This window comes from Episyrphus balteatus, chromosome 2, assembly GCF_945859705.1.
Source record: "Episyrphus balteatus chromosome 2, idEpiBalt1.1, whole genome shotgun sequence".
Lineage (NCBI taxonomy): Eukaryota > Metazoa > Arthropoda > Insecta > Diptera > Syrphidae > Episyrphus > Episyrphus balteatus.
Window position 1 is genome coordinate 130,557,166 of NC_079135.1, and position 14,912 is coordinate 130,572,077.

Sequence of the window (14,912 nt, forward strand, 5' to 3'; positions counted from 1 at the left end):
TTATTAGATTCTTAACTCTTATAAGAAACGAAACTTTTTCACCAACTTTTAAAGATTATTAAAATTAATGTCAGTTCCCTTGTTTTTCTCAAAAAAGTATCCAACAATTTTGTTTAAGAAAATTACACGTAATATGGCAAATAAGGTCGTTGGTACTAAAAAAATTTATTAAGACCGTTTTTATTGGTACTTGCCATAAAACCGTTTTCCTTATGTCCTTATTGATTTCATTAAAATTTTTGAACAAAACCGTTTAATTTTTTGAAAACGAACCAAAGAGTTTTATTAAAACTTCGTTTTTATGCGTCGATTAATTTTAACTGGCATGTAAATTTTTTTTATTTTGAAAAAATGTTTTAAAAATTTTATATAGGTACACATTTATTTTTCCCATCGAATTCTTTGATATACAAAAAAAGGGATGTTTTATTAAGGGTACCCAAAACCCCTTTAGTGGGCGACTATTATATAAAAAAAAGTTTGGCGAGACGTATAGCTAAAGATGTAAAAATTTGACTTGTCTTCAGCTCCTTTCCTAAGGCCTTGCTCCTTCTTTTCATAATATTTTTGTATGTCTTGGATTATTTATTTTCTCTGCAAAAGACAACAGTGATGTAATATTTTGGATTATATTGTAGATTTAAAATGCGACATTGTGAGTCAGTCATAAGCATAACCACAAAAACCAAAATAAAAAAAGTTACACATACGCCACAGTGTACGAATTAGTAAATTCTATGTGCATTCTATGTGCATCAATAACAATTGTTTCAAACAAAACAGAACTTTGAAGAGAAGAATTGACACAACTGTTTTTTTTTGTCTTTTAAAAAAATCATTTGCCTTTTGCAATTTTTCCAAATTCCAAAACATGTTATTTTACGAAAATTAAAAGAACGCTGGGTGCATGCATATTATTTAAAATAAACAGATTTTCTGTGCCTCTTCCAGGAACCCAGAATGCTAGAAGACAAACACAAAATTGTTATATGCACTCCAAATTTTTATATTTCTTGGACAGACTATAGTACACCTGTTCCACCACAAAATACACACTTGTGTGAAGTCGTACAAAATCATTGCACACAAAATGTTTACCGATTACTATTTAAACAAAATAAACAGGTAGCAAACTTATGACAAAATGTTTACTTCTCAAAGCTAAAGTAGTAAATTCACAAAGCTTTCAACATCTAAAATCAAATATAAATACTTTAGCAGCTGTTTTGATAAACAAATACGAAAATAACTAAATTCTGAGTTCAAAACCCACCAAAAACATAACTTGTTTTGCCTTTAAAATTTCATAATCAGTTTCAGTTGGGGGATAAGCGTTTTAATCAATAACAACAGTTTAAAGTTCATCTTCGTCATCGATAATCTCAATCAAGATTAATTGCATTTAAATACACTTTCTTCCCCTCTTTTCTCTCTCAGCTAATTTGTTATGATTTTTCGCACAAAAATAACGTCATGGGGTACAATTAAGACAAAAATAATTAAATATTATTATTGCTTTCGTAGTCCACGTTTCCGTGAGAGCGAAAAAAAATGTTTGTCTAAGTTAGAATTTGTCATAGAACACATTGATTGAGACAGTCAGAGTCCAGAAGCACAATCAATAGCATTAGATAAAGCAAAGTCTCTTAAAAATGATTCAGTTTTTTTGCCTAATCTTGATGTAAACTTATGTTTTTTTGATAAAAACAAAAACCTACTATAAAACCGAATAACTTATCTAATTCAATTCTCGTCTGTTTTAATTCTTTCCAGAATCAACACCATTAGTAACTGTCGGCAAATCATCGGACATTGATACCGAAAACTTAAGCGAAATCAATCTAAACGACACATCGGCAACATCATCTTCGAATATTGCCGATACTTCAGATGAGAATAGTAATAGCTTGATAGAATCTACAAATCAGATAGATAATTCAATTCTAAGTCAAGCAGCTTCATCATTCTCACAGCTACCATCGGTAGCTTCATCGGTATTCTCTACATTCTCGAAAAAATTTAATTCAGGTAGAGTTGACGATTACAATTCGAATTCTCAACTTGATATTCAACCGTTTACCACACCGTTTGTTGGCCAATCTTCGGTGGTGCCACAATCGCAAATACTTCCACCACCAAGTGCATTTGGAAATCAACAAAATCAACAACAACAACAAGATATTGGTTTACCACCTCAAAATCAACCATCAGCACCAGTAGAACCACCAACATTCTACAGTCCCACTGAGGTTCCATCAGTTCCAAGTGGACCCTCAGGTCCACCATCAGCTTTAGGTCAGAATACCTATCGATTATCGGCTAAAAAGAAAATATACGCCCAAATTCCGGGTTTGTCTTCAGTCGCACATCAAGAATCATCATCTTTGCCACCATCAACAACTGGTTTCCCGCCACCAATAGGATTTGAATCTGTGGGATCACCTATTTACTCCGAACAACCCAACTACGATAAACCAGAAGAACGCAAGGGAGGTTTATTTTCCCTATCAAATCTTGGGGTCCCAAACGTTTTGCAAAATTTATCAGGTCTTGTACAATCTGCTACTGGTATTTCTCAGAGACCACAAGAACAAGCATTACAATCACCATACAATCCTCAGACAAGTCAAGTTAACTTTACAGGAATCGAACCAAGTGGAAATACTCCAGTTAATTTCTTTGGAACACAGGCGTCGTTATTTAACCCAGCACAAGCTCCACCATTACCAACAGGAGCACCTTTTGTTCCATTTGCAGAACAACAACAAGGTCCTGGAGTTCTAATTCCCAATCAACCACCTAAAGGCAACACTCCGGAAGCTTTATTCCAACCAACATCATTTCGTCCACCTTCTGCGGGAAATCAATTTGCATCAAACACTGGAGTCCTCTTTCAAAGTCAGCCACCTAAAAGCAATACTCCAGAAGGGGCAAAACCACAAGCTCTATTCCAACCAGCTACTTCATCATCACGACCACCATCTGTAGGAAATCAGATTCAGGATACAAATCCTTCTTTAAAAGCTTCTGCTCCACAACAGCCTTTACAACCTGAATTAAATTCAGAAAAAGCTTCTGCAGGTCCACCTCCAAGTTTATTTGGACCTCCTCCATCTGCGGCATCTTCTTCGGAACCGTCATCAAATTTTTTCGGACCTCCACCAACATCTACAAATAATTTTCCACCTCCTTCAAAAGTTTCAGGTTCTCCTGCAAATTTGTTTGGACTTCCACGAACAAGTGAAACTAATTTTTCAGGACCACCACCTCCACCCAAAAGTGCTACTCCAGAATCAAATTTAGTTTCTCAACAAGCTTCTTCAGCTTCGACTTTAGATCTATTCAGACCTCCATCAACTTCTGGAACACCAGATCTTTTTAGACCTCCATCAACTTCTGGAGTCAACGTTGCAGGACCACCACCTAAAAGTGTTACTCCTGATCTATTCAGACCTCCATCAACTATTGGCGTCAACGTTGCAGGACCACCAACTGTAATTCCTGCTCAGCAATCTTTATCAGGCCCGACTCCTGACTTTTTCAAACCTCCACCAACTTCTGTTAACTTATTAGGACCATCATCAGTACTACAGCCTGTTGAACCACATCAGTTTTCTGGATCACCAACTGTTGGACCATTACCTGTCGGACCACCAACTGTTGGGCCACCATCTGTCGGACCACCATCTGCTAGACCACCATCTGCTGGACCACCATCTGCTGGACCACCATCCGTTGGACCACCATCGACCTCATTCCGATTACAAAAAGGAACTCGATTGTACAAGAGTCCATTTGCAGCAAATTCAAGTGAACACCACCCACAAGTCCCGGTTTCTCAACATACATTTCCACCAATTCCGCAAGCTACCAACTATTTTAATCCTCAACAAGCATTTGTACCGCCTCAAGGACAACCAATTCAGCCACAAATTCCAAGTCAAGGATTTGCACCACCAAGCCAAGGTGTTGCACCACCAAGTCAAGTTTTTGGGCCACCAAATCAAGGACAACCAATTCAACCACTAATTCCAAGTCAAGGATTTGCACCTCCTAATCAAGGATTTGCTCCTCCAAGTCAAGGATTTGTACCTCCTCCAGGACCACCAATTCAGCCACAAATTCCAAGTCAAGTCACTGCACCACCACTTTCTAAGCCTCCTCAACAACCTTTAGGGGCAGTAAACTTTTTTAATCCTCAAGGTTTTAGTTCAAGTCAAGGAATTCTTGATCCTCTAGCTCCTGCAGCTCCTTTGAATATCTTGGAACCTACATCTGCTGAACCTTTAGCGATTCCAAGTAAACCACCCGTGGAAACATATAACTTTTTTAATCCACAAGCTTTGAACTCAGGTCCTGGTCTCCTTGATCCTACAAAAGAAGCTCCTCAAGCTGAAATACAGCAGCCTGTTGCTATTTCAAACGAAGTTTCGTCAATCAACGAACCAACAGAAGAAGTAACTCCTCCATCAACTCTTCCAGTTACAGAAACAGAAGTTGATAATCCAACAAAGATTCCAGAACCACAACTTCAAGAACAATCTTCAGTTACAGTTCTTGACCAAGTTCAACTTCCACCATCAGATTATTCATCCACAATCACCTCAAAGCCCGAGGAGGAAACCCTTAATTCACTTCAAGAACAACAGAACAACATCTTACCACCACCACCAGCTGTAAATTTTGGAGCATTCACTCCATCAAAAGAACAAGCTAACTTTCCACCACCACCTCCACATAATTCTGTGCAAAACAAACCATCTTCCAATCCTTATCGTAAAGGCTTGCAGTCAACTCATCCACAGTTGCCAGCTCCAACATCTCTATCATCATTCTTTACCCCAATCGATCAAGGGAATAATTTCTTTCAAACAATCAATTCAGCACCAAATCAGGAAGCTGCAAACTTTTTTACTGAAACAAATTCTGTAATTCCTCAAGATCAACCTGTGAATCCACAACCATTCACTGTCAATGCTCCAGAGCAATTAGCTCAAGAAGCTCCTAAAATCTTGCAAGAAAATTCAACTCCATTGGAAAATCAAGAACTTCAAACTGAGCTTTCTGAAACAGAACCATCTTTGCCAATAAGAGAATCGACTCCGGTAGCTTCAGTTGTTCCAGTACAAAGCGAAGAACCAGAAAAACCATCTTCACCACCTCCAGCTGTTGCAAATCCATTAAGTTTTTACAAACCCGACACCATTCAACAACTTTCCTCGAACAATCTACCAGTGGCATCGAAGCCAAAAGAAAATTCCAAAATTGATTCGCCACTTAAATCGCAAGATACCCCTAATCCCGAACCTGTGCCAAATTTATTTACCGGTTTCTTTGACCAAGCAGCTACTGCTCCTACTGTAGCTGTCCCCAATCCTATTTCTATACAACGACCATCCCTACCCGATCCGACAACATTTTTCGATTCATTCAGTTTAGTACCAACTTTGGGAGTTGCAGCACCTCCCAGCGAAGATCCAAACAGTCAACGTATACAAAACTTCTTTAACAATCCTCCACCAAAAGAACTCGATACTGTTGGTGATTTGAATTACAATTTGGTTGGCAGTGGATTGTCAGTGCAAAATTTACAAATTCGTTCGCTAACACCGGCTTCGAATTTAGCCGAACCACCATCGTCGTCTTGTTCGGAGTTTTCCGAATTAAATAGTTCTTTGTCAGCTGCCAATAGGCAGCCTTTGATCCAAGCTGCAGATTCGAGTAAAGTATCACCCGAGGAGGAGGCTATTTTTGAATCGCCAGAATATCAAGATTTGCCCGAGGAGATAGTGAATGAGTTAAAAATGGCCAATAGTATGCTAGGAAATAGTAGTCCAACAAATGAGGTAAGTTCTTTAATTCTTACTGTTCTTAATGTTTAATGATGTACATATCTTGTTTATTCCAGACGACATATAAGCCTGCTGTTAAACATTGGTTCTACAAAAGAAAGCTTGATGTCAAGTGTTTGTGGACTCCGTTCTCCTTCCACGATTCGGCCTTGTTGGAAGAAGCTTTCTTAAAAGGAGGTAAATATTTTAGATAGCCTAGTTGGAATCGTAATTTCTTACAATTTCATTTTTATTTTTCAGATGAAGGCCCGAACTTGGTCGCAGTTGAAGGTGGTCGATTTGATGTAAACATTTCTGAACGAACAAAAACCCCCGTCTATTGGGAAGGTGAACCAATTGAAGTGAAACGTTGTTCATGGTTCTATAAAGCAAGTGACTCAAAGTATGTTCCATATGAAGAAGAAACTGCAGATTTGTTAGAAGAAGAATATAAAAAAGCTTCAGAGAGCTGTGAGTGGCATAAGAAAATTCCCATATCTGCGGGAGATATTGTGGTCTTCCATGGACCGACAGTTATTGTTCATTTCCAACCACAACAACAAGTTGATTCGTGGGGTGGTTCGACGGTGAGTAGATTTTTAATTTATTTTTGCACGAAGTTTCATATTTTCATACTTTTCATATCTTTATTGGGGTAATTAGAGATTAGTAAATAAAAATAGTTGTCTAATATCTTTAAATGTAGCAATTCGCACACCAAAACATGATATCAAATAAAAGGCCAACACTTACATAATTATTGATACGACAAAATAGAAAAAAAAAAATATTATCAAAGAACAACATTTGTTTTTTCGGATGTTTTGGTAAATACTAAAAAATCTTTCTAATCATTAAAATAGGCAAAATACACTTTGAAAAAAAACACCCAGCAAATTAAAAAGTCGGCAATATCTCTTAAAATAAAATGCACGACTGGGTCGCATGAACTTACTCTTAGGGTTCAAATTACTAAAATTTTAAGAAATTAAGTAAATGTAATTATTGTAGGTACCTATATAAAAACAAAAAAATTAAAAAAATATAAAAATCGTTTTTTAGAGGAAAAAAAACAACATCTTAAATCAAATTGCCCCCCAAAACAAGTATGCAATTTCATTTGTTTTATTAAGATGCATTTTTGGAAAAAAAAATTTCAAAATCGTTAGAGCGGTTTTTAAAAAAAAATTAATTTTTTATAAATAATTTTTTGAAAAAAAAGTTTTAAAATAAAATTGGTATGCCCTGTTGTAGAAATCACTAATCACCATCTTAAACCATATTTTCAAAAAAATTGAATGTCCCGTTTTCAAAAAAAAAAAAAAAAAATTTTTTTAAATCCAATAATGATTTTTTTTTTTCATTTTTTTGTTTTTTGTTTTACACTATAATTATATTAATGCTTTTGTATAAAAAAAACTTTGTTGCAATTGAAGTAGTAGTTTGGCAATAAATCAGATAAATGAAAAAAATACCGTTAAAAATGATTTTCAAAAGAAGTTTTTTTTTTTTTAATGAAAAGATAGACCTTGCTTAAAAACTACTTTTTTGATTTAAAAAAAAATCGTTGGAGCCGTTTTCGAGAACTTTTCCGAAATTTGTATATGACAGGTAGATACCGTTATTTTTGGTCCAAACAAATAAATTCCAATTCCCTCTGAAGAGTCTCCGAAAAATGCTTTATACCAAGTTTGATATTAATCGGTCCATTAGTTTAGGCTGTAGCTTCGTATACCGAGTGACAGGCTGACAGACGGACTTCCGGGACCCATTTTTTTTTTGGCATTCTGTACCATCGAAAAAAATCGACGGGTGGTCATAACCGCTTGGAGTTGAAAAATTCTTTTATCATAATTTTATCTTTCTAACTGAAAGCAAAACATTTCAATAAGAAATTCCTAACGCTGGTACCGAAAGGGTTAAATTTCTCACGAATTCCAAACAACCAGCTTGATTTGAATTTTATTTAAGTATTTCCACACAGTTCCTAATAGCCACCAGCCACCACTTCTGCTTGAGACAATGCAATATTGGGAAATCGATAAGACTTTCACATATTTCACGAGTCCCGGCATCATCCAAGATACCAAAATAGTCAAAATAGTTACCTATCAACAGAGCTCAAACTTATATGAGAATCTCTTCCATACATTCGAGGCTATGCAAACCATCTGTATGCCAGAAGCCAGAGTTACACCAAAATGATTTGCAGTATAATAAATCATAAATTTCAGTTAACTAGAGCAAAAAAGTTAATTTGGGTTTTAAGTAGTGAAAACGCCTAGCCAACAACTTGTGGTCTTGTAGATATTTCTTAAAACTACCTCTCTAATTTTGGTTACGTGTGTGAATCGAATCTTACTTGCGTAAGCAAGTGGAAATAAAATACTATGCTCTAATTCATGATTTTCGAATTAAGTAGAATTTATTTGCTGCATCTAACTCATCACCAATGCTCAAAAAGTTTTTTTTTTACCTACATTTTAAGAAATTACGCTTCAAGAAACAATTTAATTTTAACTCGTTAATTCGCATGCTCATTCACATAATTATATTCATTGCACTTTTTACTTAACCACATTTCACTCACAAAATCTTCTAACACAATTCTTCTTCCTGATGTCCTAAAACATCAGCTTGATTCGGAAAATTTTCTCTCTTATATGAAACAGCAAACTATAACCCGACCACGAGTTGTAAAACGTGATCTTGATGATTTCAACATCGATGAAGGTGAATCACATAAAGTTGATCATTTGCTCTTTATGGTTCATGGCATTGGATCAGCATGTGATCTTAAAATGCGTTCTGTTGAAGAAGTTGGTAAGTCTCCAATAATATAAAAGATCTTACAAAAATGACTAAATTCTAATTTTATTCTATTTCAGTTGATGAATTCCGTAGCATTGCCTTACAATTAGTCCAATCACACTATAAGAATTCTGTCGAAAGTGGTTATGTTGGACGAGTGGAAGTTCTACCTGTCTCATGGCATAGTGAATTACATTCCGATGAATTGGGCATCGATGAAAAATTAAAATCCATTACCCTTGAATCCATTCCGAAGTTGCGAAACTTTACAAATGATACACTCTTGGATATTCTATTCTATACAAGTCCAATGTTTTGTCAGAGAATCATTAACACAGTTACCGCTTCTATGAATAGTATTTTTGTCAAATACAAACAAAGAAATCCAGAATTTCATGGTGGAGTTTCTTTGGCCGGTCATAGTTTGGGTTCATTGATTATGTTTGATTTGTTGTGCCATCAAAGGCCTCAAAAAGAAAGTGAAGAAAAGAATATGGTAAGAGTTGAATTTTTTCTGATTTGGGACTTTATTGATTTTTGTTATTTTGTTCTAGGAGAATCCAGATGAAATAACATCTGGCTTTCCAGTAGAATCTAGTAAACTTAACGAAGAAGCAGGACAAAATATTACATATAAAATGGGACAGGCTGGAACTGGTCAACCATTTATTAGCTACCCACAGCTTCTATTCCAACCGAAAAAGTTTTTCGCTCTTGGATCACCAATCGGTAAGGATTTAATGTCCTTTTAGAATGATAATATTTAAATAATTGCTTTAACGTTTATTCTATTGTCTTTTTTAGATTTTATAATATTTTATTTGATTGTATTCTTGAATCCATACCTCTTTCTTTTGTAAAATCGAGATCTTCTGTCCCAAATTTGTACGATAGTGAAGTAAAAAACCTTAAAAACCACAGAAACAAATGTTGGTTAGCCTACAAGCTATCACGATGTCAAACAGACTTCAAAAAATGTTGTTTACTTAGAGATAACTTTAACAAAAATGAAATGTCTAGTCATGACCCTCGTATTACTACACAACTATTTTCAGACTTTTTTCAAGGCTCCTTTAACTTTGATACTAACAACTGTGATACTTCGATCTATGATAATTCTGACGAAAATTGTCAATGATTTGACTTTTTTAAACCTTTTTCATACTTGACTGACGTATACTTAGATTGCGTTTTTACAGACTTCAGCAAGGCGTTTGACAAACTCTCGCATACAATTTTGTTGAAAAAATTGAAAGCTCTTGGATTCAATGAAAACTTTTGTCATGTGGCTTCGATCATATTTGTTTAATAGATCATACTCGGTGCTTTTCAATGGTTGTTTATCAACTCTGGAATGCCGCAAGGCAGCCATTTGGGCCCTACACTTTTAACTTTTTATACTATTCATAAATGACTTACTATCCGTTTTGAAACATTCAAATTGCCTTATTTATGCGGATGATGTTACAATCTTTAAAACTGTCTCCAATGTTCGTGATTGTGAAATGTTGCAATGTGACCTTAATTGGTTTTTTGACTGCTTCTTAATATTAATAAATGTAATTTTATGAGTTTTACAAGAAAACTCTCTAAAATTCCTTCAATTTATTTGTTAAATGGAGTTTCCTTGTCGAATGGAGAGAGTCACTTCTGTGTTCCGATCCTTTTATTGTTACACCGATCCTAGAATACGATCCAGGTAACTCAAAAAAGGGATCAGGTACGATTTTGAAATTTACAAATTTGCAATCCTGAGATCATTTCGAACAAATCTGCATCATTACTTTTGGGGTCCATTTTTATAAAACCTGTCGCGTTTTCAATACCACCGTGTTATACCTAAATATTATGTTTGTTAAAATTTGTATATTCATGTAAATTGAAGCTAGTATTTAGTATTTAATTATGATTGAATATTTGTTTACTTAGGAATGTTCGTCACAATTCGTGGAATAGACAAACTTGGCCTGGATTTCCGTCTACCAACGTGTCCAGGTTTCTACAATATATTCCATCCTTACGATCCAGTTGCATATAGACTCGAAGCTCTTGTAAATCCCGACATGAATGGCATCCCGCCAGTCCTAATTCCCCATCACAAAGGAAGAAAACGAATGCATTTGGAATTGAAAGAAACAATGAGTCGAGTTGGAGCCGATTTAAAACAGAGATTCTTTGAAACCTTCAAAACCACTTTAGACAGTGTGAACCTATTTGCGCCCAAAATCAAAACTGACCCCAAGGAATTGGAAAAAGAAGTCGATAAGGTTAGTTGCTTTTGAAAATAATGAAAACAAAATATCAAATCGTTATTTGTACCAAATGTAGCTCTTGGAATTGCAGGCTCATCAAGAGCAACAAACTCAACAGCAAAGTATTGCATCAACATCTCGATCAAGAGCCAATTCGAATTCTACCAACCAATCCGATACGGATGTCATTGAAATTGATTTCCCCCTGGGCAAATTGAATGACTCGAAACGAGTTGATTATGTTTTGCAGGAGGCTCCTTTGGAATTCTTTAATGAATATTTGTTTGCTTTAAGTAGTCATGTTTGTTATTGGTAAGGATGACTTTTTCATTACCTCACATTTGGACTTTATTTAATTTCTATTATTTTACTTTTCAGGGAATCTGAAGATACAATATTATTTGTAATGAAACAAATTTATAATGGAATTGGAATTAGTCCTGATAGCCAAGTACCCCAACAAACAATGACAATTGAAAGACCCAGCTCAAGTGGTGGCAGTACAACACAGCAATCGCCTACAAGTTAAGGCTTGGAAAAGACATAATTTTCTAGAATTTATCTTATATAGAAACAAAGAATTAGAAAAACAACTATTTTACTAAATGTACGAGTATAATATACAAGTTTGCATGTCCAATCTTTTAATATCAAACAAAAGAAAAAAAAGAGAAAAAGATATATAGTATGAAAGTTGATATTCTAAGAGAATATATTAATTGTTGTTGTGTTTGTTCATTTTTTATCTATATTAATAATAAATAAATATTGTCCACATTTATTCTAATTTTTTGTTTGTTTTGTTATTGATGTTTTCGTGATTGAAACTTTCGCAGTTTTCGAAACGGAAAATCTGAGAGTGAGATTTAAAGGTTATGATTGGTGAAGTTTGAATTTGACACCGCTCTCCACCATTAACCAAAACAAACATGATTTTTGAAGTTAAGAACGCGCGAATTTAGTCTGACAGTTCGTACCAACTAGAATTCTTTTCGAGACGAATAAATTTATTTTCTCAAATGTATTAACACTTTATGCTAAAAAGTGAATAATTGCATCATAAAATCAAATAAAAACTATATTTCTATTGATTTGTTGAATTTGTGAGAAAATAGGGCTTGAAACGTGTTTAAAATCACTTTTATTAATTCATTCATCGTTCGTTGGTCGAGCGTCCCAAAAAAAAAAAAAAAACAAGTATACGCCATAGGTTCCCAATGATATATGTACATATAATGTACTTCCTTAATGTTATTTAGATCAGCTTGTATTTTTTGCATGTTTTTACATGCACTAATGGGTTCGCACGTACTTGCACTTATGGTAAAAGTAACTCTTATGTTAAAGCTTTAGTACAGGAAAGTTAGTAAAAAAACAAGCATATTGTGGAACGAAATATAGGATGGCTGAATTTTTCAAATCTGAAAGAGGGATATTAGAAAAGCTTAAGTCCTGGTTTTCGGGACGCCACCCCCCTGGCGAAATCCGCCATTTTGGAAAACGCGAATCGCTCTATATCTTCAAAACTATTTATCCTCGAGAAATGATTATCAGACCAAAGTTCCTGGAAATTTAATTATCTTTTTCTTTGTAATACATTATTTTTCTGAGCGGGCAATAGTTTTGAGGTTATGTTGTTTTAATTTATTTTTTTCGGTTTTTTTAAGATTTTATCATTCCCGGTATTAGTTACATAAATTTTTAAACAGTTATAGTTATACACCATCAAATTTCCAATAATTTGGTATATTTTTGAAAGTCATGCGATGTATGAGTCGAAAGTTATTGATCTGAAAACTGTAGTCTAAGTACACGAAAGTTAGTAAAAAAACAGACATTTTGTAGAACGAAATATAGGGAGGCTGATTTTTTCAAATCTGAAAGAGGAGTATTAGAAAAGCTTTAGTCCTGGTTCTTGGGACGCCGAGCACCTGGCGAAATCCGCCATTTTGAAAAACGTGAATTGGTATATACCTGCTACACTATTAACTTGACCGAATAAGTTACTTAACCAAAGTTGTAGGTAATATGAATATCTGTTCTTGTACATGCACTGTTTTTCAGCGAGGACAACACTTTTGAGGTTATGTTGTTTTTTTTTTTTAATTTTTTTATTTTTCACGGTCTCTATGATAGAAACATAATTTTTTAGCATCATAAAAGTTGGATGTTTGACTTAAAACACAAAATATGTGTACCACAACATTCTACGGTTTACCATAACCCACCTTAATAACTAACTTCCTCTCTTACTTCCTCTTACATTACGTACACGATTAAGTATTTTAGGTATGAACTTTATGCAAAAGCATATTAGTATATTTTTAGAAAATATTGAAAGGGATTGCTCTTAAAATTCCGTATCTTTGGTTTGAAAAATCATATAATCTTCAAAAGTATACCAAATTAATGGAATATTGATGTTCTACAACTTTAATCAGAGAGAAAAATTAAAAAAAACCGAAAAAATAAAAAATTAAACAACATAACCTTAAAAGTGTTGTCCTCGCAGAAAAACAGTGAATGTACAAGAAAAGATATTTATATTACCTACAACTTTGGTTAAGTAACTTATTCGGTCAAGCCAATAGTTTAGTAGATATAGACCAATTCACGTTTTTCAAAATGGCGGATTTCGCCATGGAGTTGGTGTCCCGAGAACCAGGACTTAAGCTTTTCTAATACCCTCATTTCAGATTTGAAAAAATCAGCCTCCCTATATTTCGTTTCTTAAAATGCCTGTTTTATTTACTAACTTTCCTGTACTTAGACTACAGTTTTCAGATCAATAACTTTCGACTCATACATCGCATGACTTTCAAAAATATACCAAATTATTGGAAATTTGATGGTCTATAACTTGTACTGTATATAAAATTATGTTACTATTACCGAGAATGATAAAATCTTAAAAAAACCGAAAAAAATAAATTAAAACAACATAACCTCAAAACTATTGCCCGCTCAGAAAAATAATGTATTACAAAGAAAAAGATAATTAAATTTCCAAGAACTTTGGTCTGATAACCATTTCTCTAGGATAAATAGTTTTGGAGATATAGAGCGATTCGCGTTTTCCAAAATGGCGGATTTCGCCAGGGGGGTGGCGTCCCGAAAACCAGGACTTAAGCTTTTCTAATGCCCCTCTTTCAGATTTGAAAAATTCAGCCGTCCTATATTTCGTTCCACGAAAAAGTCTATCTTTCCTGTACTACTTGTTGTTGAACAAAATTAGGGAAAATTTGATATTTTTAAGGAATTTCAAAAAAAAAAAAAAAAATTAAATCTGTTTTTATAATTGACTAAGCACCGTTTTTAATGATCTTCTACAACAAAACCAAGTATGGGTGTTTTCATAAACGTCGGAAATCTGCGTCAGTCCAATCGTCTTTCTGCTTTGCTGCATTAATGAACACACCACTTCTGCAGAATGTTTGCAGGCCTGCGTTGGTACAATTTTCAGCAGTCACTGAGTGTTCATAAACGTCAGAAAAAAAAAATATAAAAAATTACCACAGAATGAGTTTTGTTTAGGCAAAAAAATATTTCTTTTTCAGTTCCCGAAAATATTGTTTTTAATAACACGAAAAATTTGTAAACCGTGTTACATTAGGGTGGCTAAAAAAAATACTTTCTTCTAAAAAAAAAAAATAATAAAAACACCGAGTAGTTCACATTTAAAACAAATTATCTATGGAAAAAATATTTTTAATTAGGGTGTTCAAGAAAGTTTTTTTATGCGTTTGAAAAAAAAAAGGATTTTTAATGCACAGAAAGTTTGTTAAGTGCATTTTTGCTATAGTAATATTAAATTCATGCTGAATTAATTAAATTGAATTTGGTTGAATTCCAAGCGTAAATATTAAATATACCATTTTTCTGAGCCCCCTAATTCGAAAATACCTACCCCAATTTTACATTTTATTTCATAAACCATGTTTTACAATCTTTCTCTGCAGTGAAATTTTATCTTGTATACAAAAGAATTTTTAGAAAAAAAAATAGATTCGAAAATGGT

At 34.1% G+C, this 14,912-nt stretch overlaps 1 protein-coding gene across 5 annotated transcripts in view; it reads left to right on the top strand.

The window, feature by feature from the left end:
* LOC129909222 (nascent polypeptide-associated complex subunit alpha, muscle-specific form) overlaps positions 1 to 11,475 on the top strand; it is an 84,742-nt gene extending 73,267 nt beyond the window's left edge. For 2 of the 5 annotated variants that reach the window (XM_055986259.1, XM_055986262.1), the window contains exons 2-10: positions 1,774 to 5,846; positions 5,909 to 6,029; positions 6,093 to 6,418; positions 8,468 to 8,654; positions 8,720 to 9,138; positions 9,197 to 9,371; positions 10,572 to 10,909; positions 10,971 to 11,206; positions 11,273 to 11,475. In XM_055986259.1, the coding sequence (XP_055842234.1) occupies positions 1,774 to 5,846; positions 5,909 to 6,029; positions 6,093 to 6,418; positions 8,468 to 8,654; positions 8,720 to 9,138; positions 9,197 to 9,371; positions 10,572 to 10,909; positions 10,971 to 11,206; positions 11,273 to 11,423 (6,026 nt within the window). In that variant the 3' untranslated portion in view covers positions 11,424 to 11,475. The remainder of the gene's footprint in view (positions 1 to 1,773; positions 5,847 to 5,908; positions 6,030 to 6,092; positions 6,419 to 8,467; positions 8,655 to 8,719; positions 9,139 to 9,196; positions 9,372 to 10,571; positions 10,910 to 10,970; positions 11,207 to 11,272) is intronic. The other 3 variants (XM_055986260.1, XM_055986261.1, XM_055986263.1) reach the window with 3 other exon arrangements.
* Positions 11,476 to 14,912: the final 3,437 nt, after the last annotated feature.